Source organism: Leucoraja erinacea, chromosome 36 (genome assembly GCF_028641065.1).
Source record: "Leucoraja erinacea ecotype New England chromosome 36, Leri_hhj_1, whole genome shotgun sequence".
NCBI lineage: Eukaryota > Metazoa > Chordata > Chondrichthyes > Rajiformes > Rajidae > Leucoraja > Leucoraja erinaceus.
In genome coordinates, this window is record NC_073412.1 from 1,247,378 (window position 1) to 1,271,372 (window position 23,995).

Below are 23,995 nucleotides of genomic sequence, written 5' to 3' on the forward strand. Positions count from 1 at the left end.
TTCATACCCCCTGATCCCTTTAACCACAAGGGCCACATCTAACTCCCTCTTAAATATAGCCAATGAACTGTGGCCTCAACTACCTTCTGTGGCAGAGAATTCCACAGATTCACCACTCTCTGTGTGATTTTTTTCTTTCTCATCTCGGTCTAAAAGACTTCCCCCTTATCCTTAAACTGTGACCCCTTGTTCTGGACTTCCCCAACACGGGTTCCTTTGTAAATTATAACATGTGACCCTTGTGGCTAAAGGGATCAGGGGGTATGGAGAGAAGGCAGGTACAGGATACTGAGTTGGATGATCAGCCATGATCATCTGAGTTGGATGATCAGCCATGAACCAAGAGAAAACAGAATATGTGGCCACTGTTTGACAGATGAGGTTGAAACAGAGGTGCACTTCCTCCTAAAATGCAACATTTTTGACAAAACAAGGAAAGCATACTTTGACAAACTCGGTGTGGCAACCCCTGACTTTAAAGAACTAGATGATACATCAAAACTAAGAATAATCCTTGGCGAAGGAAATAGGGCACATCTTGGTGCACAATACGTAACAGCATGCCACAACCTGAGAGACGGTGAATGACGAACATGCACATATGTATGCACACACTAATCGACATTAACTAACACTAAGAAATTAATATTGAATTGCTAAACTTGCTATTGTGTTGTACTGCTTACAGCTGCAAGAACGTGTAGCAACCGATAACTGCATTTCGTTGTCTCTGTACCGTACACTGACAATGACAATTAAAGTTGAATCTGAATCTGAATCTAAAGGGCTATCGGCCTATTGCAAGTTTATGTACAGGGACATACCTATCCATACATTGTATTTATACTTACGCATTTCAAATATGATGTGGCCCTTGTGGCTAAGGGGATCAGGGGGTATGGAGAGAAGGCAGGTACGGGATACTGAGTTGGATGATCAGCCATGATCATATTGAATGGCGGTGCAGGCTCGAAGGGCCGAATGGCCTACTCCTGCACCTAATTTCTATGTTTCTATGTTTCTAAATATGTGTGTCATGTTTTATACTTTGGCAATACAACAATGTTTTTTTTATCATGTCAATAGTTTTTAAATTGAAAAAATTGAAATCATATTGAAGGGCAGTGCAGGCTCGAAGGGCCGAATGGCCTCTACTCCTGTAGTATTGTCTTTGTATCTATGAGATCTGAATCCAAAGGGTTTATATGTGACCCTGGAGTGTGTGTGTGGCCTTGAACTTAGTACCTTCTGTGCTGAGAGTGTGGAGAGCAACGAGGGAGGCGTGGAGATGGAAGGCGGCCTTGCTGGCTGGGTGGATCGTTGCTGCAGTACAGGGCGAGGGCAACAGAGGGAGCGGCCGGGGAGAGGAGAGGGGAGGGGAGGGGTGGATGAGGGGGGTGGAAGAGGGGAGGGGTGGAAGAGGGAGGGGTGGAGAGGAAGAGAGGAAGGGAGGAAGGAAGCGGAGAGCACACACACACAGAGAGAGAGTGTGTGAGAGTGTGAGAGTGTGTGTGTGAGGCAAAGGGCAGCGCGGCCCCAACATGTCCACGTCGGACGAGGCGGACGGTCTTGGCGCCATCAGGCCGCACTATGGCTGTGAGTAACCCGGGGCTGGGGGGGGGGGGGGGGGCGCCGCTTGAACCCCGCGGGGGGGGGGGGGGTGGGTGGTGCTGTGTATCCCCACACGACAGGGCGCGGCCACCGGGGGCGGCACTGAGCGGCTGCGGCCTCCTCCCCTCATCTGCCCCCTCATCCTCACCCCCACTCCCTCTACCCCATCTCTCTCACTCCCCCCCCCCTCTCCTCACCTCACTCCCCCCCTCGCCCCCACTCCCCCTCATCACTCCCTCTCCCCGGCCGCTCCCTCACCCCCCCCCTCCTCACCCCCCCTCACCCCCTCACCCCCCACTCTCAGGGCCGAATGGCCTACTCCCTGCCCTAATTTCATGTTTCTCCCTCATGTTTCACCCCCCCTCACCCTCACTCCTCTCCTCATCCCCCCTCATCCTCACTCCCACTCCCCTTCTACCCCCCCCATCTCTCTCTCACCCCTCACCTCACCCCCCCTCTCCTCACTCCCTCACCTCACTCACCCCCTCTCCTCACTACCCTCACCCCCTCCTCTCCCTCTCTCCTCCCCTCGACCCCCCTCTCCCCCACTCTCACTCCCTTCTACCCCCCCTCTCTCTCACTCCCTCCCCTCAACTCCCCCCCCTCACCCTCACTCCCCCCCCTCATCCTCCCCCCCCTCATCCTCCCATCCTCACTCCCCCCCTTCTACCCCATCCTCCCTCCCCACTCCACTCCCTCACTCCCCCCTCATCCTCACCCCCTCCCTCTCACCCCCCCCTCATCCTCACCCCCTCTCCTCATTCCCCCTCATCCTCATCCCCCCAACTCCCTTCTACCCCATCTCTCTCTCTCACCCTACCCCCCCCTCCCCCTCATCCTCACTCTCACTACCTTCTCCCCACCCCCCCCCCCCCCCCCTCACTCCCACCCCACCCTCACTCCTCTCCTCATCCCCCCTCATCCTCACCCCCACCCCTCCCCCTCTCTCCCATCTCACTCACCCCTCACCTCACCTCACACCCTTTCCTCACCCCCATACTCATCCCCTCCTCATTCCTCTCACCCACCCCCCCCTCCCCTCACCCCTCACCTCATTCCTCTGTTCACCCCCACTCTCTCTCCGCTGGCAGACGCCCCTGGGGAGGGGCTGATGGCGGGAAACCTTCTCCCAGTCCAGGAACCCAGTGGGAGTAACAGTGGTCCCAGAGGGAGAGGGACAGAGAGGCAGAGAGGGAGAGACAGAGATAAAGAGAGAGGGGGAGAGATAGAGAGGGAGAGAGAGACATAGTGAGGGAGATGGAGGGAGACAGAGACAGACAGAGAGAGACACAGAGAGACTGGGAGGGAGAGAGACAGACAGGGAGAGACAGAGAGATAGACACACAGAGGGAGAAAGAGTGAGAGAAAGAGACAGAGAGAGACAGGGAGAGTGGCAGAGGAGAGCAAAGATACTAGAGGAGGGAGCGAGACAGAGAGAGAGAAAGACAGGGAGAAAGACAGGGAGAGAGAGACAGAGAGGGAGAGAGAGAGAGACGTGGAGCAGAACTGAGCCCAGCAAGGGAAGTAGACACAAAAAGCTGGAGTAACTCAGCTGTGAGGCAGCATCAATGGAGAGAAGGAATGGGCGATGAACCTGACACTAACAGGATCTCTTCCTTCTGTATTTCTCAAATCTAACCATCATCTATCAAACCTTGATTTGGAAACTTCAGTGGATCTCCCACCCCACAGGTCCTCCCCTGAGTAGGCCAAGTGGGCCCAGCAGCCTTGGGCTCTGTTTCCAATAGCCTGGCTAAGTTCACCTCTCCTGGGCACCCTAACTTCTCTGGTAAAAAGGCCCCAAATATTTGTTGCTTCACTAGATCCCCCATTTTATCTTGGGTATTAGAAAATTAAACTGATGCATGTGACATGTTATAATTTAACTCTTTCCATCCTGGCCTTCCTGCACCAACCCTTCTTAAAGCTCTTTTAAATAAATGGGTTGTTTGCAGCGAGAAAGAGGGAGCTGTGTGGAGAAAATTCATGAGATGGGGGTTATGGGGAGGGTGCAGGAGAGAGAGAGTTTCAGTGATTAACTAGGGAATCTTAGGACTGAAATGGTGAGAGTAATTTTTGTATTGGAACATAGGCCAGCAGAGGAACAGTCCCTTCAGCCCATCAAGTCTGCACTGAGCATGATGCTAATTTAAACAGATGTCTATTCATGTGTCTGTCTGAATGTCTCTTAAACTTTGCTCTCATGTCTGCCTCCATTTCCTTTAGCAACACATTCCAGGCACTATAGGTCATAAAATGTGCCATAAATCTCCTTTGTACATTCCCCTTCTGAACTTAAAACTATGTCTTCTAGTGTTTGGCTTTGCACCTTAGGACGGAAAAAAGGTTCTAACAGTCGCCCCTTTCTTTGGCCCTCACAGTTTTCTGTACTTCGATCAGGTGTCCCCTCCCTCAGCCTCTGCTCCAAGAGAAAACGACAGAGGTTCACCCAACCTCTTCCTGTATCTTAAACTCTCCTATCCAGGCAGCTCACTGGTAAACCACTTCTGCACTCTCTCCAAAACTTCAATTTCAATTTCCTTCCTTAAATTGGGCAACCTGATCTGCAAAGGGGGAGAAATGCTGCTTGTCCCGCTGAGATGCTCCCGCTTTTTGTGTCTATCTAGGGAGAAATGTAAGGTCCCCCAAGAATTATCATGGAGGTGTGATTGTGCAGATAAGGCTCTGTCATTTGGCAGTCTGGTGTTGGAAGTTGATGGCAGCAAAGATGATGAGAACCTATCAGGGCTAAAAGGGGTGGGGTAGATTGTTTATAATTATGTCACAAAATGGTGTTAATAATGGTTTGAGATTGGAAGAGTCTTTGGAGGATATGTGCAGGTAGGACAGGGAGACGGCGCAGCTTACTACCTTACAGCGAATGCAGCATCGGAGACCCGGGTTCGATCCCGACTATGGGTGCTGTCTGTACAGAGTTTGTACGTTCTCCCCGTGACCTGCGTCTTCGGTTTCCTCCCACACTCCAAAGACGTGCAGGTTTCTAGGTAAATTGGATTGGTAAATGTAAAAATTGTCCCTAGTGGGTGTAGGATAGTGTTAGTGTGCGGGGATCGCTGGTCGGCACGGACCCGGTGGGCCGAAGGGCCTGTATCTCTAAACTAAACTAAACTTTACTGTTAGTGCAGTCGATGTCTCTGCCATTTTCCATGAGTCTTTAGTTTAATTCAGAAATTCCCTGGAAAGTAGTTCTTCAGCCCACCGAGCACGGCCACCAGCAAACACCCATTCACACTAGTTCTATGTTATCCAACTCCCTACGCACACAGGGCAATTTACAGAGGGCCAATTAGCCACAAAACCTGCACATCTTTGAGATGTGGGAGGAAACCGGAGCTTGTGCCATTCTCGTAGAGATCATAAGACACAGGAGCAGAATTAAGCCATTCGGCCCATCAAGTCTACTCCACCATTCAATCATGGCTGCTCTGCTTTTCCCCTCTCAACCCCATTCTCTTGCCTTCTCCCCACAACCTTTGACGCCCGTACTAATCAAGAAGCTGTGTTAGTAACGCAGTGTTCTTCATGCGTCAAGCAAGTTGTAAATGTGCAAGCTATCAGTAAATGTTTGCTGAGGCAAAGTGGGAGTGAGGTTTCACTTTTGTTTGCCAAGTCGCGTTGCCTTGGGCTTGGAAGCCATTTTGTTTCTCTCGGTTTTTCTCCCATCTCTGGGGAGAGCACCAGAGCTCTGCTGTCACCTCATCCTGTAGGCGGGACTGACATATGACCAAAGAATGGGTCGACTGGGTTTGTATTCACTAGAATTTAGACTGATGAGAGGGGATCTTATAGAAACATATAACATTCTTAAGGGAATGGACAGGCTAGATGCAGGAAGATTGTTCCCGATGTTGGGGAAGTCCAGAACAAGAGGTCACAGTTTAAGAATAAGGGGTAGGCCATTTAGGACTGAGATGAGGGAAAAGTTCTTCACCCAGAAAGTTGCGAATCTGTGGAATTCTAAGCCACAGAAGGCAGTGGAGGCCAATTCACCGGATGTTTTCTTTCAGACTGGAAAAGGGTCCCGACCTGAAACGTCACCCATTCCTTCTCTCTGCCTGTCCCGCTGAGTTACTCCAGCATTTTGTGTGTATCTTGACTCTTGGCAGTCTAAAGAAGGGTCTCGACCCGAAACGTCACCCATTCCTTCTCTCCAGAGGTACTGCCTGTCCTGCTGAGTTACTCCAGCATTTTGTGTCTATCTTCGGTGTAAACTCGCATCTGCAGTTCCTTCCTACAACCCTTCCCTCGCCTTCTGTGGTGTGGGGAAGGCCCAGATTCCTAAAACATTCCGATCTCGGAGGACAGCTGTTATCATGTGGAGTCTGTAAACATGCCAGTGAATTCCAGACAGCATTTTGCAGTGGCACCTGTGAGATGATTAAAAGGTAATCTTGGTGCTGGTTACATCAGATGGATCAGCGTACCCTCCCTTGCCTGAGGTGCAGGGATCAATTGTGGCTCTGCTCACACCTTAGCTGGGACCTTCCCAAGAGTAGACTGAGCCTCCGCGTCACCTGGTGAGTGGTCATGTGATAGAAACATAGACAATAGGTGCAGGAGTAGAGGTCATTCGGCCCTTCGAGCCTGCACCATTCGCCATTCAATATGATCATGGCTGATCATCCAACTCAGCCTTCTCTCCATACCCCCCAGATCCCTTTAGCCACAAGGGCCACATCTAACTCCCTCTTAAATATAGCCAATGAACTGGCCTCAACTACCTTCTGTGGCAGAGAATTCAACAGATTCACCACTCTCTGTGTAAAAAATGATTTTCTCATCTCAGTCCTAGAAGATTTCCCCCTTATCCTTAAACTGTGATGCCCTCTCCCCAGACACATGTCTGAAGAAGGGTCTCGACCCGAAACAACACCTGGCTAACAGAATCCAGGGATACAGGGCAAAAGCAGGAACGATGTACTGATTTGGATGATCAGCCATGATCATATTGAATGGCGGTGCTGGCTCGAAGTGCCGGATGGTCTACTCCTGCACCTATTTTCTACCTTTCTATATTTCTATCTAAACCTAAGGACATTGGTCAGCATTGATGTGATGGGCCGAAGAGCCTGTGTCTGCATTGCAGCTTCTGATTCTACACTACAGACAAACGGCGGGTGAATATTTTTCTTGTGATTATTTTCTCCCCGTTTGTTTTCCAGCTGTTATGGATAATGAACGGCTCACGGCTGAGGAGATGGATGAACGCAGGACGCAAAACATTGCCTACGAGTACCTGTGTCACCTGGAGGAAGCCAAGCGGTGAGGCCCTCTCTCCTTCCCCAGCCATCTATAGCCACTGTGAAGGCTACAGTCAGACGTCAGGCTGTTGTTTCAACTGTGTGCTTTAGTAGATTGTACCTGGTAGACAAAAATGGTGGAGAAACTCAACGGGTGCAGCAGCATCTATGGAGTGAAGGAAATAGGCAACGTTTCGGGTCGAAACCCTGATGGAAATAGGCAACGTTTCGGGTCGAAACCCTGAAGGAAATAGGCAACCCGCAAGGGTTTCGTCCCGAAACGTTGCCTATTTCCTTCGCTCCATAGATGCTGCTGCACCCGCTGAGTTTCTCCAGCATTTTTGTCAACCTTCGATTTTCCAGCATCTGCAGTTCCTTCTTAAACAGTAGATTGTACCTGCTTGTAGTGGGATGTCAGGTTGTTGTTTCTGCTGTCGGTTTCGTGTGTGCACCCTGTTACAGTCATACATCAGACTGTTGTTCCACTGGGGGGCTTTAGTGGATTGTACTTGGCTACAGTCGGACATCAGGCTGTTGTTTGCCGGTGGGTTTTGTCGATTGTACCTGGTCACAGTGTCGTCCGACCCATAAGGCCGTAAGCGATAGGAGCAGAATTAGGCCATTCAGCCCATCAAGTCTGCTCCAGCATCCAATCATCTATCTCTCCCTCCCAACCCCATTCTCCTGCCTTCTCCCCATAACACCTGACCCCCGTACTAATCAAGAGCCTGTAAATTTCTGCCTTTTCAATACCCTAATCTCCTAATCTGATGAATGACATTCTTGCCATAGAGGGAGTACAGAGAAGGTTCACCAGACTGATTCCTGGGGAAAAAAATCATTTTTTACACAGACAGTGGTGAATCTCTGGAATTCTCTGCCACAGAATGTAGATGAGGCCACAGTTCATTGGCTATATTTAAGAGGGAGTTAGATGTGGCCCTTGTGGCTAAAGGGATCAGGGGGTATGGAGAGAAGGCAGGTACAGGATACTGAGTTGGATGGTCAGCCATGATCATATTGAATGGTGGTGCAGGCTCGAAGGGCCGAATGGCCTCTACTCCTGCACCTATTTTCTATGTTTCTATGTTACCCGTTGCCTTGACCTCCACCGCCATCTGTGGCCACTGCCAGTTGGAACCTGCATTGCTGAGCACCGGAAATGAAGGCGGATGTCAGTGACAGATTTAGAATCAGGGGCAGGGCAGGGCTGGAGGAACCTGCTCGTGTAGAGCAGTGAAGCAGTGAAGCTCGGGAGATTGTGTTAGAATTGCCGGTCGTGGCAGGGGCACGAGCTATAGGAGTAGAATTAGGCCATTCGGCCCATCGAGTCCAGTCCACCTTTCAATCATGGCTAATCTATTCCTCCTAACCCCATTATCCTGCCTTCTCCCCATAACCCCTGACACCCGTTCTAATCGAGAATCTATCTATCTCTGCCTTAAAAATATCCACTGACGTGGCCTCCACAGCCGTCTGTGGCAATGAGTTCCACAGATTCATCACCCTCTGACTACAGAAGGGTGCTGAGAGGGGTGAAATGTGGGAAGGGGGCTGATTCAGTGTCTCTTGTTGAGGGTCTCTGGTCCCTGGGGGTGAACCAGTGAGCGGGGTGTCGTGCGTGACTGCTGCAAGTCTCTGTGACGTGGGACTGACTGCAAGAGGAAGCTGTTGTCGTTGAAGCAGAGCTCGGCGAGCTTGGCCGCCCACAGCTGAGAAACGGCGCAGCAAGGTGTCCTTGCATTCCTGTGGCGCCTCTCCCATCCCTCTCGGCACAGTCCGGGAGCATTTAACACACACACTAGGGACAATGTACATTTATACCGAGCTAATTAACCTACAAACCTAAACGTCTTTGGAGTGTGGGAGGAGACCAAAGATCTCGGAGAAAACCCACGCAGGTCCCGGGGAGAACGTACAAACTCCGTACAGACAGCTCCCGTAGTCGGGATCGAATTCGAGTCTCTGGCGCTGTGAGGCAGCAGCTGTACTGCTGTGCCACCGTGCTGCACGACGGAGAGAAGATGCTTCCTTGGAAAGAGTCGGGATGGCCGATATATCCTCCCAGTGGGAGTTTGTACTGATGGGCATTCCAGGAACTTTTACTGCTTTGAAAGGAAGTGAAGGGTTTCCTGAAGGGACTCCAGTTAGTGTGTGTTGTGTTGGAAGGCACACGTTAAGGACAGAGTGCTAGTAGAAGGTTGGGCAGTGCGCAGAGAACTGTTTACATAGACAGAGGAGGTCACTGCTCATCAGACACAGGAAGACAACGCACAAAAGACAGACACAAAAAATGCTGGAGTAACTCAGCGGGCATCTCTGGAGAAAAATAATTGGTGACGTTTCGGGTCGAGACCTTTCTGCAGACTTCTCGACCCGAAACGTCACCCATTCCTTCTCTTCAGAGATGCCGCCTGTCCCGCTGAGTTACTCCAGCTTTTTGTGTCTACAGTTTAAATCAGCATCTGCTGTTCCTTCCTACGCAGTTGGAAGAAAGACAATAGGTGCAGGAGTAGGCCATTCAGCCCTTCGAGCCATGGTTGATCATCCCCAATCAGTTCCCCGTTCCTGCCTTCTCCCCATATCCCCTGACTTCGCTATCTTTAAGAGCCCTATCTAGCTGCTGACCTGAGTCGTCGGCTGTCTGTTCCTTCCACAGACGCTGCCTGACCCAGGCAAATGGGACTGGCTCAGATGGGGCATCTTTGCCGACGTGAAGGAGTTATTATGACTCGGTCGCTCCATGGGAGGCAACGTAAGTCGTGGAGGGAGAGAGTCCGTGCTGGTGGGGGAGGTAACTCCAGGCCACGGGAGAAGGCACAGGAGCAGTGTGTTGTAATGGGGACAGGGAACATCAGCCGGTAATGTAGGGCTAGGTGAATGGGACATGGAGCCAAACTTTGAATGAGATCAATTTTCAGGGAATTGGCCATGAAATCACTGTCTGAAAAACTCAGCGAATTGTGTCTCTGTTAGTGTCTGATATTGATCACTGTCTCAAATCAATGACTCTTCTCTCCTCTTTTCTCTCCTCTTTTCTCCCTTTCCACCCCTCTCGTCTCTCCCCCCTTCTCCCTCTGTTTTTTCCTCCCTCTTCTCTCCCCCCCCCCCATCCTCCTCTTCCCCCTCTCTCCCCCAGTGCAGGCTAGACTGATGGAGCCTGCCCTGTGTCTCAGTCACACTCTGACAGAGCCGTTCTAAATATAGCAGCTGAGCTGTGTGGTTTGGGTTGGAGTCGATGCCAAGGCTCAGTGATGGAGGAGCTGTGGAACTCATGACTCAGCCTTGTTTCCGCCTGAGACTCTCCCACCTCCACTCCCTTTACTTCACACACACTATCGCCACATTGGAGGACTTCTGTTCTGGACCTTCTTTCCGATCACCTCCTATCACCACTTCTTCCTGGAATCAGGCTTTGCTGTGCTCAATAACAACCTGTGTTTCTGCTGCATCTTTAACATCGTAAGCTTCACGGGACTGAACAAGCACTGCACCTTGTTGGGATATGACAGGGAGGAAGCTTCAAGCCTTAGACTAAACACAGTGCTGAGGAACCCAGCAACATCTGTGGAGATGCATACAGCCTTCTGGAGTAACGTGCAGGAAGGAACTACAGATGCTGGTTTAAACCTGAAGAAGGGTCTCGACCCGAAACATCACCCATTCCTTCTCTCCAGAGATGCTGCCTGTCCCGCTGAGTTAGTCAAGCATTTTGTGTCTTATCTTCGGTGTAAGCTAGCATCTGCAGTTCCTTCCTACACGTCTATAGAGCTAATGGTAGACAAAAGTGCTGGAGAAACTCAGCAGGTGCAGCAGCATCTATGGGGCGAAGGAAATAGGCAAAGTTTCGGGTCGAAACCCGGAAGGGTTTCGACCCGAAACGTTGCCTATTTCCTTCAAGGTTTCGATCCGAAACGTTGCCCATTTCCTTCAACGTTTTCGGCCCGAAACGTTGCCTATTTCCTTCAGGGTTTCGACCCGAAACGTTGCCTATTTCCTTCGCTCCATAGATGCTGCTGCACCTGCTGAGCTTCTCCAACAATTTTGTCTACCGATTTTCCAGCATCTGCAGTTCCTTCTTAAACTCTATGGAGTTAATGGATGGGTGATGTTTCAGGTCAGGACCCTTCTTCAGGCACAAACCAAACTACAGTCCATTCCCTCCACAGGTGCTGCCTGACGCACTGGTCTCCTCCAGCACTTGGTTTTGGTCAAGATTCCAGCATCAGGAATCTGGGCGGCACAGTGTCGCAGCGGTAGAGTTGCTGCCTCACAGCGCCAGAGACCCAGGTTCCATCCTGACTATGGGTGCTGTCTGCAGGGAGTTTGTACCTTCTCCCTGTGGCCACGTGGGTTTTCACCGGATGTGGTTTCCTCCCATGCTCCAAAGTTGTACAGGTTTATAGATTGTAAATTGTCCCTAGTGTGTCGGATAGTGCTGGTGTACCGGGTGATCACTGGTCAGCACAGACTCAGTGGGCCGAAGGGCCTGTTTCCGCGCTGTATCTCTAAAGATTAAACAAGCACGACATCGCATGGGGATTTACCAGGTTTGTTCAGGTCTTAGACAAAATCAGTGCTGGAAGAACTCAGCAGGTCAGTCAGCATCTGTGTGGAGGTAATGGATGGGTGACGGTGTCCAAAGGAAATTGTTTCCAGTCCATTCCCTCCACTGATGTTGCCTGACCCGCTGGGTTCCTCCAGCTCTTTGTTTTGTTCAATATTCCAGCATCTGCAGTTCCTCGAGTCCATGTATTTCCAAGTGTTGGTTGGTGTATTCATGAATTGCGGGAAGCTCCTGGTTGAGACCAAAGGAGGGACTTGGAACTGGGTGGCAGGTTCACGTTATAGCCGAATTAGGCCATTCGGCCCATCGAGTCCACTCTGCTATTCAATCAGGGCTGATCCCATTTTCTCCTGCCTTCTCCCCCATAATCCTTGACACCCATTCTAATCAAGAAACTATCTATCTCTGCCTTAAAAATATCCAATGGCTTGACCTCCACAGTCCTCTGTGGTAATGAGTTTCACAGATTAACTACCCTCTGACTAAAGAAGTTCCTCCTCCTCACCTCCTTCCGAAAAGAGTGCCCTTTAATTCTGAGGTGGAGAGGCGGGTACAGAGGGGGGAGAAGGTGAAAGGAGAGTGTGCTGGTGTGAGATATCAAGGCAGCAGGCTTCCGTTGCAGCCCACCAAGGCACATCTGATTACGAGGGGAGACTTCCGCCAACACAGGAAACCCCGCGGCACTTCCTCACCAGCAAGGCACTTCCTGCAGTCAGCTTGCTGCAAGCAGGGAGCCTGGCGGGCAAGTTGTGCAGAGCCTCTCACCAGCATCCTCTCCACTAGCGTCACCAGCAGAGTTGATCAACATGTGAGATTGGAACTGCATGCTGGTTTCACACAAAGTGCTGTCACTCAGCAGTCAGGCAGCCTCTGGAGAGAAGATGGGTGATCCGAACCCTTCTTCATGAGAGTGGGAAGGTACGGGACAAAGATGAATGTGTCGTAGACCGTAAGACTGGTGGGAGAACTGGGAAGGGGGACACAGAGATATGGAAGGGGAAGGGGTGAAAACGGGAGATCAAAGGGGACGAAGGTGAAGGGAATGGTAGAAGTTGGCTGGAGTAACTCAGCGGGTCAGGCAGCATCACTGGAGAGAAGGAAAGGGCGACATTTCTGGTTGAGACCCTTCTTCAGACTAGTGTCAGGGGAAGGTACGGGACAAAGATAGAATGTAGTCGTAGACAGTAAGACTGGTGGGAGAACTGGGAAGGGGGAGGGGATGGAGAGAGAGGGAAAGCAAGGGCTACTTGAAGTTAGAGCAGTCAATGTTCATACCGCCAGTGACCAGGGTTCGATCCAGACTACGGGTGCTGTCTGTACGGAGTTTGCACGTTCTCCCCGTGACCTGCGTGGGTTTTCTCCGAGATCTTTGGTTTCCTCCCACACTCCAAAGACGTGCAGGATTGTAGGTTAATTGGCTTGGTGTAAATGTAAAAATTGTCCCTAGTGTGTGTTGGATTGTGTTAATATGTGAGGATCGCTGGTCGGCGTGGACCCGCTGGGCCGAAGGGCCTGTTTCTGCTCTGTATCTCTAAGCTAAAAGATCTTTCACAAGCAGCCAAACAACTGATGAGGCTGAGTGTTACTGGGCACCTTTGATAATACAGTCTGTGTCACTCTCCCAACAATGTTCCACCTTTATATTTGCATTCAGCCCTTGAGGTTGACTCATCTGGCCCAGAGGTCTTTAGTTTATTTGACTTTACCAGTTTACTTTAGTTTAGAGATACAGCGTGGAAACAGGCCCTTCAGCCCACCTAGTCTGTGCTAACCAGCGATCCCCGTACACTAGTTTAGTTTAAAGATACAGCACAGAAACAGGCCCTTCAGCCCACCGAGTCCGCGCCGCCCAGCGATCCCTGTACACTAACACTGTCCTACACACACTAGGGACAATTTACAATTCATACCAAAGCCAATTAACCTACACACCTGTACGTCTTTGGAATGTGGGAGGAAATTGGAGCACGTGGGGAAAATCCACTCCGTCACGGATGTTGTTTCATGGATACAGCACTAATGGGTAGTCGATGGTCAGCACAGATCTTTGTCACTGCTTACGACTCTGAATGAGAGAATGTGTCGGAAGGAACTGCAGATGCTGGTTTAAACCGAAGATAGACACAAAAAGCTGGAGTAACTCAGCGGGACAGGCAGCGTCTATGGAGAGAAGGAATGGTTGACGTTTCAGGTCGGGTCTGAAGAAGGGTCTCGACCTGAAGTGTCTGTAGAAGGGTCTCAACCCAAAACATCACCCATCCCTTCCTGTTACTCTGTGGAGATTCTGCCATTGAGCTTTATGTGCCTATCTTCTAATTGAGAGAAGGTTTGCTACGTGCAACTACTGTAGCTACCATGCTTGTACACGGGGTGAATCAGCACTTGTCTGAGCGAGATCCCGAGATGATGCAAGATGAGAGAGCAATGTAAATGCTGCTGCTGTGACCCAGTCCTGACGGCAGGAGTGGTGTGTGTGTGTGTGTGTGTGTGAGCGAGAGAGAGAGAGACTGAGACTGAGCTCACCGGGACACGCCCTGAGATACAGCCTTGCGGGAGTTTGTGCGTCAACAGAGCTCGGCAAACCCTGGCAGGTTTGGGCCTTGCTGCCTGTGTCTCTCACTCCCCCAGCAACCCTCCCCTCCCCTCCCCTCCCCTCCAGCAGGCTTGTTATTTTTATAAATTCAACACAGTCATGCGCCGTTGAGCAGGAAGAAGCTTCCTCAGTGACGTGGAAGGTGCCTGGTTTAGTTTAGTTTAGAGATACAGCGCAGATACAAAGCCCACCAGCGACCCCCCTCCACTAACACTACCCTACACACACTGGGGATACTTGACAAGTTAACCTTCAAACCTGTAGGTGTTTGGAATGTGAGAGGAACCCGAAGAAAAAACACTGGGTCATGGGGAGAACGTGCAAACTCCATGCAGACAGCACCCGTAGTCTCCCGTAGGATGGAACCCGGGTCTCTGGCGCTGTTTACCGCTGCGCCACCCACCTCCCTCACAGTTCTGGCTGCCATGCCTGGCCTATTTCTCTCCCCCCACCCCCACCCCCCCATCAGTGTGTGGCCTCCTGACCCTAGTGCTAACAGCTGGAAGAAGACTTGGAACGAGCTGGATTACACCGCAGAGATGGGGAAACCACTGGAATGTTGTCACAATCACAAGTTTCACTCTTGATCTTGAGGGAAGGAAACCTTCTTCCTTGAGCAACAGAAACTGCTGGGTCAGGCAGCGTGTGTGGAGGGAATGGACAGGCAACTCTTCCACAAGGCCAAAGGCATTGGAGCAAAATGAGGCCATTCGGCCCATACAGTCTGCTCCGCCATTTGATCATGGCTGATTAGTTTAGTTTAGACACAGCGTGGAAACGGGCCCTTCGGCCCACCGAGTCTGTACCAACCAGCGATCCCCGCACATTAACACTATCCTACACACACTCTACCGCTGCACCACCACACCACCTCGTTCTATTTTACTCTCTCAACCCTATTTTCCTGCTTTCTCCTCGTAACCTGTGAACCCATACGGGGTCGGGAACTTTCTTCAGACTCTCCCCTGAAGACCCCTGTCACCATTTAACTAAAAATGTGCCGACTTTCTCTGATGCAAGTTCTGTGAGACACTTTCTCACCGTTCCCCCTCTGCGATACCTGCTGTTCGACCATCTTCTGACTCTGCAGGCCGGCACTGTGGTGCAGCGGTAGAGTTGCTGCCTCACAGCGCCAGGGTTCCGGGTTCGATCCCATGATGGGTGCTGTCTGTACGGAGTTTGTACGTTCTCCCTGTGACTGCGTACTTCAGCATTTCCCTGGGTGCTCCTGTTTCCTCCCACACTCCTAACACCTGCAGGTTTGTAAGCTAATTGGCTTTAGTATAATTCTAAATTATCCCCAGTGTGTGTGGGATAGTGTTAGCGTGCAGGGATCGCTGGTCAGTGTGGACACAGTGGGCCAAAGGACCTGTGTCTTTCGCTGTATCTCTAAACTAAACTAACAATCTGGTGTGCATGAGGGATACCTGTAACAGGAACACCTCTCCAAGCTGTTGTGTTGCATCCACCAGCTGTCGTAGGAAGGAACAGCAGATGCTGGTTTAAACCAAAGATGGACACAAAATGCATGTAGTAACTCGGCGGGACAGGCAGCATCTCTGGAGAGAGGGAATGAGTGTGAAGAAGGGTCTCGACCCGAAACGTCACCCATTCCTTATCTCCAGAGATGTTGCCTGTCTCGCTGAGATTAGTCCAGCATTTTGTGTCAATATCTGCCAGCTGTGGGTGGATTGTGTAGGCAAAGCATCTCTCAGCTCCACCAGGGTGACGTGGAACAGGAGAGTAGTTGTCAGACTGGTTCTTCCGGGATTGTGGCCAATACATGCAGGAATATCATACTCTCCCTCTGCTCCCCGGATGGAGCCAGCACTCCCACTAAACACACAACTCTGCCTGTGTCTCTCCCTCGTGCTCCCTCAGTGTGAAGTTTACACACACACACAACACAGCCTTTTGTAATGTAGAGAGGAGCTGCAGATGCTGGTTTAAACCGAAGACAAGACAAAAAGCTGGAGTAACTCAGTGGGTCAGGCAGCATCTTCTGGGGAAGTGGAATAGGTGACATTTCGGGTCGAGAAGGGTTGGGTCTGAAGAAGGTTCTCGACACGAAACTGGGCCTCTACTCCCTGCAGTTTTAAAGGGACCTCATTGAAACTTACAGAATAATGAAAGGCACAGATAGAGTGGATATGGAGAGGATGTTTCCACCAGTGGGAGAGTCTAGAACCAGAGGGCACAGCCTCAGAATTAAAGGGCGCTCTTTTAGAAAGGAGGTGAGGAGGAACTTCTTTAGTCAGAGGGTGGTTAATCTGTGGAACTCATTGTCACAGAGGGCTGTGGAGGCCAAGTCAGTGGATATTTTTAAGGCAGGGATAGACAAATTCTTGATTAAATCGGGTTACGGGGAGAAGGCAGGAAAATGGGATTAGGAGGAAGAGATCAGCCATGATTGAATGGTGGAGTGGACTCGATGGGCCGAATGGCCTAATTCTCCTTCTATAATGAGTGAACTAGTGAAACGTCACGTTTCTTATATGCTGCCTGACCCGCTGAGTTACTCCAGCTTTAAGTGACAGTCTTTGATTAGTTCTGGAGAGACACTGTCATTCAGCCAGTGTTACATCAGCATTGTAGCAAACTCACACAGTCTCAATCCATCCCATTCTCCTCTGTCCCACACAGGGCAGGCTGGGGTTTCATTTTATAATTATGAAATAACTTAATTCACACAAAATATAAAAGTAAAATCTGAAAGTTATTGGAAAAATCTGACCGCAGTCTAGTGTAGTTTGGAGAACCAGCAGGGAAACAGACTCTTCAGTCCACCGAGTCTACACTGATCAGCGATCCCCGCTCACTAACACTATCCTACACACACTAGGGACAAATTACACTTGTACAAAGCCAGTTAACCTACAAAATGTGTACGTGGGAGGAACACCGAAGATCTCGGAGAAAACCCAAGCGGTCATGGGCTAGGACGTACAAACTCTATACAGACAGCGCCCGTAGTCGGGATCGAACCCGGGTCTCCGGTGATGCAAGCGCTGTAAGGCAACGACTCTACCGCTGCGCCACCGTGACGCCCAACATACAAAGCGATGTAGAAACAAGGAACTGCAGATGCTGGTTAATGCGTAAAAGGATGCATTAGTGTTGGAGTAACTCAGCAGGTCAGGCAGCATATCTGGAGTGCGTGGATAGGTGACGTTTCTGGTCGAGACACTCCACAGATGCTGCCTGTTCCCGCTGAGTTACTTCAGCATTTGTGTCTACAGTTCTGAACTACTATCTACCTCATTGGTGACCCTTGGACTATCTTTGATCGGCTTCACCTTGCACTAAACGTTATTCCCTTATCATGTATCTGTACCCTGCAAATGGATCGATTGTAATCATGTATTGTCTTTCCGCTGACTGGTTAGCACACAACAAAAGCTTTTTACTGTACACGTGACAATAAACTAAACTGAACTGAACCCAGGAGCTCTGGGGAACTAATTTCGGATGCAGTGCATGTCTAGCTGGATGTGTGGCTCTGCCAATGAGCCTCATTAGATGCCTCTAGGGGATGTGTTGTCACTCGGGACCAGCGATCCCAGAGGAAGCCGTCTATGGCCGGTCCCACAACAGCCCATCCTCCTCCCATCTCCAGCTCCGCACCAACCCACCCCTCACGGTTCATCTTCCACGACCAACCCCAGCAGAACCTCGACACCTCCCCTATTGCACCATCATGTATTGTTGTATCTGTTGTACCGGTTTCTCCATGAGCTGCCTGATGTGATCACTGGTGTACGTAACAATTAACTAATCTCCCCTGTCTATCTATCTCTCTCTCTCTCTCTCTCTCCGTCACACTACTTCTCCCTCGCTGTCTCTCTCACGTCTCTCAGAAGGTCATAAGGAATAGAAGCAGAATTCGGCCATTCGGCCCATCAAGTCTACTCCACCATTCAATCATGGCTGATCTATCTCTCCCTCCTAACCCCATTCTCCTGCCCTCTCCCCATAACCCCTGACACCTGCACTAATCAAGAATCTATCTCTGCCTTCACAATATCACTTAGCCTTCTGTGGCAATGAATTCCACAGATTCAATATCCTCTGACTAAATATATTTTTCCTCATCTCCTTCCTAAAAGAACGTCCTTTAATTACGAGGCTACGACCTCTGGTCCTAGACTCTCCCACCAGTGGAAACCATCCACTCTATCCAAGCCTTTCACTATTCTGTACGTTTCAATGAGGTCCCTTTAAAACTCCAGCAAGTAGAGGCCCAGTTTCGTGTCGAGAACCTTCTTCAGACACAACCCTTCCCGACCCGAAATGTCACCTATTCCTCTTCCCCAGAAGATGCTGCCTGACCCGCTGAGTTACTCCAGCTTTTTGTCTTGTCTTCGGATTAAACCAGCATCTGCAGCTCCTCCCTTCATTACCAAAGGCTGCGATAGGACTAGAGAGGTTGTGACCTCTAGTCCTAGACTCTCCCACAAGTGGAAACATCCTCCCCACATCCACTATCCAAGCCTTTCACTATTCTGTATGTTGCAACGAGGGCCCCCCCCTCATTCCTCTAGACTCCAGCGAGTATATGCCCAATGTCGGTGTCACCGGCTCGGTGCTGCCGTGTGTGTGTGCGCGCGTGTGTGTTGTGTGTGTGTGTGTGTGTGTGCGCGCGTGTGTGTGCATGCGTGTGCGTGTGTGTGTGCGTGTGTGTGTGTGTGCGTGCGTGCATGTGCGTGTGTGTGTGTGTGCGTGTGTGTGTGCCGTGCTGATGATTCTCTCTCTCTCTGTGTTGCAGCTGGATGGAAGCGTGTTTGGATGAGGAGCTCCCACCCACCACTGAGCTGGAGGAGGGGCTGAGGAACGGGGTGTATTTGGCCAAACTGGGCAACTTCTTCAGTCCCAAGGTGGTGTTACGCAAGAAGATCTATGACTGCGAGCAAACCAGATACAAGGTAATGGTCCCGTCTCCAGGAGCAGCCCCTGCCACTGACCAACGGGGAATGTCCCACCACCCTCGCCAACACAACACCTGACTGCATCTTCTGAGGAAAAGGAATAGGTGACATTTCGGGTCGGGAAGGGTTGGGTCAACATTCGGCCCTTCGAGCCAGCACCGCCATTCCATATGATCATGGCTGATCATCCACAATCAGTACCCCGTTCCTGCTTTCCTCCCGTATCCCTTGATTCCGCTTCGGGTGCTGTCTGTACGGAGTTTGCACGTTCTCGTGACCTGCGTGGGTTTTCTCCAAGATCTTCGGTTTCCTCCCGCACTCCAAAGCTGTTGTAGGTTAGTTGGCTTGGGTTTGTACACCTGGTATAAGTGTAAATTGTCCCTAGTGTGTGTAGGTTTGTGCTAATGAGCGGACTTGGTGGGCCGAAGGGCCTGTTTCCACCATGTATCGCTGAACTAAATAAACCCATCACCCTCACCCCCCGTATTTGGGCCCCATATCTGAGGAAGGATGTGCTGGCTCTGGAGAGGGTCCAGAGGAGGTTTACAGGAATGATCCCAGGAATGAGTGGGTTAGCATATGATGAGCGTTTGACAGCACTGGGCCTGTACTCACTGGAGTTTAGGTTGAGGGGGGACCTTCAACGCAGCATAATGAAAGTCATAGATAGAGTGGAGAGGATGTTTCAACTGGTCGGAGAGTCTAGGACCAGAGGTCACAGCCTCAGAATTAAAGTGCGCTCTTTTCGAAAGGAAGTGAGGAGGAACTTCTTTAGTCAGAGGGCAGTTAATCTGTGGAACTCATTGCCACAGAGGGCTGTGGAGGTCAAGTCAGTGGAGATTTTTAAGGCAGGGATAGACAAATTCTTGATTAGAACGGGTGTTGAAGGTTTTGGGGAGAAGGCAGGAAAATGGAATTAGGAGGCAGAGATCAGCCATGATTGAATGGTGGAGAGGACTCGATGGGCTGAATGGCCTAATTCTATCCCCTATAACTTGTGAATGTTTCTCTTCTCTCAACCAGGCGAGCGGGCTGCATTTTCGACACACGGACAACACCGTCCAATGGTTCAATGCCATGTCCAACATTGGCCTTCCCAAGGTGAGGGTTCCCATCCATTGTGAGCGGCAGGTAGATGCCCGTCATAACTCATGCCCCTGCTCTCTGCAGGTACAGGTAGCGTGCAGGCACAAGGAACTCCAGGTGCCGGCTTTTAAGGTGATGGGGAAAAGATTTAATAGGAGTCTGAGGGGTGGTGGGTGTATGGTACGAGCTGCCAGAGAAGGTAGTTGAGGCTGGGACTACCCCAACGTTTAAGAAACAGTTAGACAGATACATGGATAGGACAGGTTTGGAGGGATATGGATTAAACGCAGGCAGGTGGGACTAGTGTAGCTGGGACATGTTGGCCGGTATGGGCAAGTTGGGCCGAAGGGCCTGTTTCCGTGCTGTTTAGTCTAGTTTAGAGATACAGCGCAGAAACAGGCCCTTGGGCCCACAAAATTGCCCACAAATTGCACCAACCAGCAATCCCGCACACTAACACACCAGGGACATGTTGGGCCGAAGGGCCTGTTTCCACACCATATCACTCTACAGAAAGATACAAAGCGCTGGAGTAACTCTTGACTCCCAAAGGCCACTGTTTGTCACTGCCTGTAAATTCCATCCGGTGCTGGAGTCTCCCCCCTCTCTTCCCGTGGATAGTCCTTGCCTCTGTGAGAAGTGTTAGTGTGGTGTGAGGCAGATCAGTGGCACAGCAGGTAGAGCTGCTGCCTCACAGCGAGCGTCAGAGACCTGGGTTCCATCCTGGCTGCTGCCAGAGAGAGAGAGAGAGAGAGAGAAGTGGCAAGTGAGGGATGGTGAGAGAGAGAGAGAGTGAGAGAGATGGACAGATGAGATTCGACGAGATGCCTTTACCTTGTTTCATTAACGATTATCTGTTTTATTTGCCGTAGATATTTTACCCTGAGACGACAGATGTATATGACCGTAAGAACATGCCGCGATGTGTCTACTGTATCCACGCTCTCAGGTACACACACCCACTGTGGACCGTGCCTGACCTGCGGGAGATTTACTGGCTGTGTATGGCTGCCTGGCCCGTGTGAATTGTGTGGGATTGAATAACTTTTTTTTGTACTAAAAATAATGTATTTACTTACGAAATGACCAAATCAGTAGAGCTAACAGGATTCGATGTTTCAATCCCTGTAGTAAGGCGGCACTCTTGCTATTTGCAGTGGGATTGGAGTGGTGAAAGGTCGGGTAGGTACGTCATCGGGGTCATAGACATAGAAACATAGAAAATAGGTGCAGGAGTAGGCCATTCGGCCCTTCGAGCCTGCACCATTCGCCAATCGATATGATCATGGCTGATCATCCAATTCAGTATCCCATCCCTGCCCTCTCTCCATACCCCCTGATCCCTTTAGCCACAAGGGCCACATCTAACTCCCTCTTAAATATAGCCAATGAACTGTGTGGCCTCAACTACCTTCTGTGGCAGAGAATTCCACAGATTCACCACTCTCTGTGTGAAAAAAATAATGGGTCATCAGGTGGGCTCCCCTCCTCCTTTGACGTTTCATTGATAAGCCCACAACATCTCCAGAGGGCTCAACGGTGATACCTGGCGTCCCAGTTACCACCCCCTCAATTCCATACCCTCCATCTTGCAGCCCAATTGTTGTTTCCCCTTTTGATCCAAATCCAACTGCTGCTTTTGTCTGCAGAATTTGATAATGACTTGATTGCTTGTTGGAGGGAGCGACCCCTCACCTCCATTTTCTTTAATAGCCTGGTCATAGATGTAGCAACAAATCCCCTGCATCCCATTTCAACAGGAAAATCTTGGTCTTCCAGCCATTATTCAGTCACATATTAAATTACAAACAACCATGTTACAAATATTGCCACCCTCTCCAATACCAGCCGGGCACGGGTGGTTGTAACCCCGTTAAAGGGGCAGGCAGCTGGCCCAGGCAAAGCCCTCTTCCGCCTGGTGCCCTGACTCGCGGATGGCCAGCTCAGCCAGGCCTGGGAGCAACCCAACCAGGACATGGCATCATACAGGCCCTGCCTCAACTACCTCCTCTGGCAGCCCGTTCCATACACCCACCACCCTCTGTGTAAAAAGAATTGTCCCTCAGTTTCCTAAGAAATCTTTCCCCTCTCACCATAACCACATGCCTTTTCATTCCTCATTCTCCCAGTCTGTGCATTCACCCTATCTATTCCCCTCATGGTTTTATACTCCTCCAATACACCTCTGAGCGGTAGAGTTGCTGCCTTACAGTGCCAAAGGCCCGGGTTCGATCCTGACTACGGGTGCTGCCTGCACAGAGTTTGCACGTTCTCCCTCTGACCCTGCATTGGTTTTCTCCAGGATCTGGTTTCCTCCCGCACTCCAAAGTGGTGCAGGTTTGTGGTTAATTGGCTTGGTGTCATATTAAATTGTCCCCAGTGTGTGTGTGTGTGTGTGTGTAGGATAGTGTTAATGTGCGGGCTGCTGAGGGAGGAGAGGGCCACACAAAGCCACAGTGTGTGCACTCACACAGCCACTTCCTGCTGTGGGGCCAGCAGTTTCTCGCTGCTGCTGCCAGACCCCATTCATTGCCGTCAGCAAATGCCAGGACGACTGTCTGCATCTCCCCCCGGGGTCACTCGTGGCCTCCTGCTACAGGCTGACACCCTGAAGAAAGGTCTTGACCCGAAACGTCACCCATTCCTTCTCTCCAGAGATGCCGCCTGTCCCGCTCAGTTACTCCAGCATTTTGTGTCTGTCTTCGAAGCTGCAGTCCTGAACACCGAGTTTAATTAATACATTTTATTGTTTCAACTTTAGTTGTCGTTAATAAATTAAACTGAAGAATATAAAAATTAAAATTCTAAATCTCGTTTTTAACTCGTTGGAGGTGCATCAAGTTGGTCCCTATTGTCATGATAAAAGCTTTGTCTAAAAGTATTTAAAATGAAGTAAGGATTTCTTGGGAGGTCCTGCAAGGGACGTGACGGGTGCTACAGAAATGCAGATGAGCTTTAATATCTCCCCCTCTGCTTCCCCTGCAGTCTGTATCTCTTCAAACTGGGACTGGCCCCACAGATCCAAGACCTTTACGGGAAAGTGGTGTTCACAGGTGAGGAGCACAGACTGGACATGGGGTCTGGTGTAGGTCACACACACACACTGACCACAGGGTGGGGATACTTAAGGTACACGCTGGTGAGACACACACACACACACACACACATATATACACACACACACACACACACACGCACACACACACACACACACACGCACACACACACACAGGTACACACACACACACACACGGGTACACACACACACACACACACACACACAGGTACACGCACACACACACGCACACACACACACACACAGGTACACACACACACACACACACACAGAGGTACACACACACACACACACACACAGGTACACACACACACACACACACACACACACACAGGTACACACACACACACAGGTACACACACACACAGGTACACACACACACACACACACACACATAGGTACACACACACACACACACACACACACACACACAGGTACACACACAAATACACACACACAAACGCGCGCGTGCACAGACCCGCACACCTAGACAGACACGTGTACACACAGTGGGTGGGTAGGTGAGGGGCAGTGGGTGTCGGGGAGAGCAAGCCTTCCTAACGCCTCCCCGCTGCCTGCGTTCCAGAGGAGGAGATCAACAACATGAAGAGTGAGCTGGAGAAGTACGGGATCCAGATGCCGGCCTTCAGCAAGATCGGGGGGCATCCTGGCCAATGAGCTGTCCGTGGACGAAGCTGCCCGTGAGTGGGGGGGGGGGGGGGGGGGGTCATGGCTGTAGGGTTGGGGGTACAGAGGCGGGAAGGGGCCAGGGATGGGTGTTGGGGGCCATGGGGGGAGGGGGTACAGAGTCAGGGAGGGGGGTGAGGGGGTACTATATCATGGATGGTGTGAGGGTTCAGTTTGGGGTGAATCAGA

The 23,995-nt window shown here is 50.7% G+C and overlaps 1 protein-coding gene across 1 annotated transcript in view; it reads left to right on the forward strand.

Moving 5' to 3' along the window:
• Positions 1-1,454: 1,454 nt before the first annotated feature.
• Positions 1,455-23,995, forward strand: part of iqgap1 (IQ motif containing GTPase activating protein 1) — a 55,217-nt gene continuing 32,676 nt past the window's right edge. The window contains 8 exon segments of the mRNA XM_055662880.1: positions 1,455-1,596; positions 6,795-6,894; positions 18,798-18,954; positions 19,981-20,058; positions 20,916-20,992; positions 23,029-23,096; positions 23,706-23,776; positions 23,778-23,820. Coding sequence (XP_055518855.1) covers positions 1,542-1,596; positions 6,795-6,894; positions 18,798-18,954; positions 19,981-20,058; positions 20,916-20,992; positions 23,029-23,096; positions 23,706-23,776; positions 23,778-23,820 — 649 coding nt within the window. The 5' untranslated portion in view covers positions 1,455-1,541.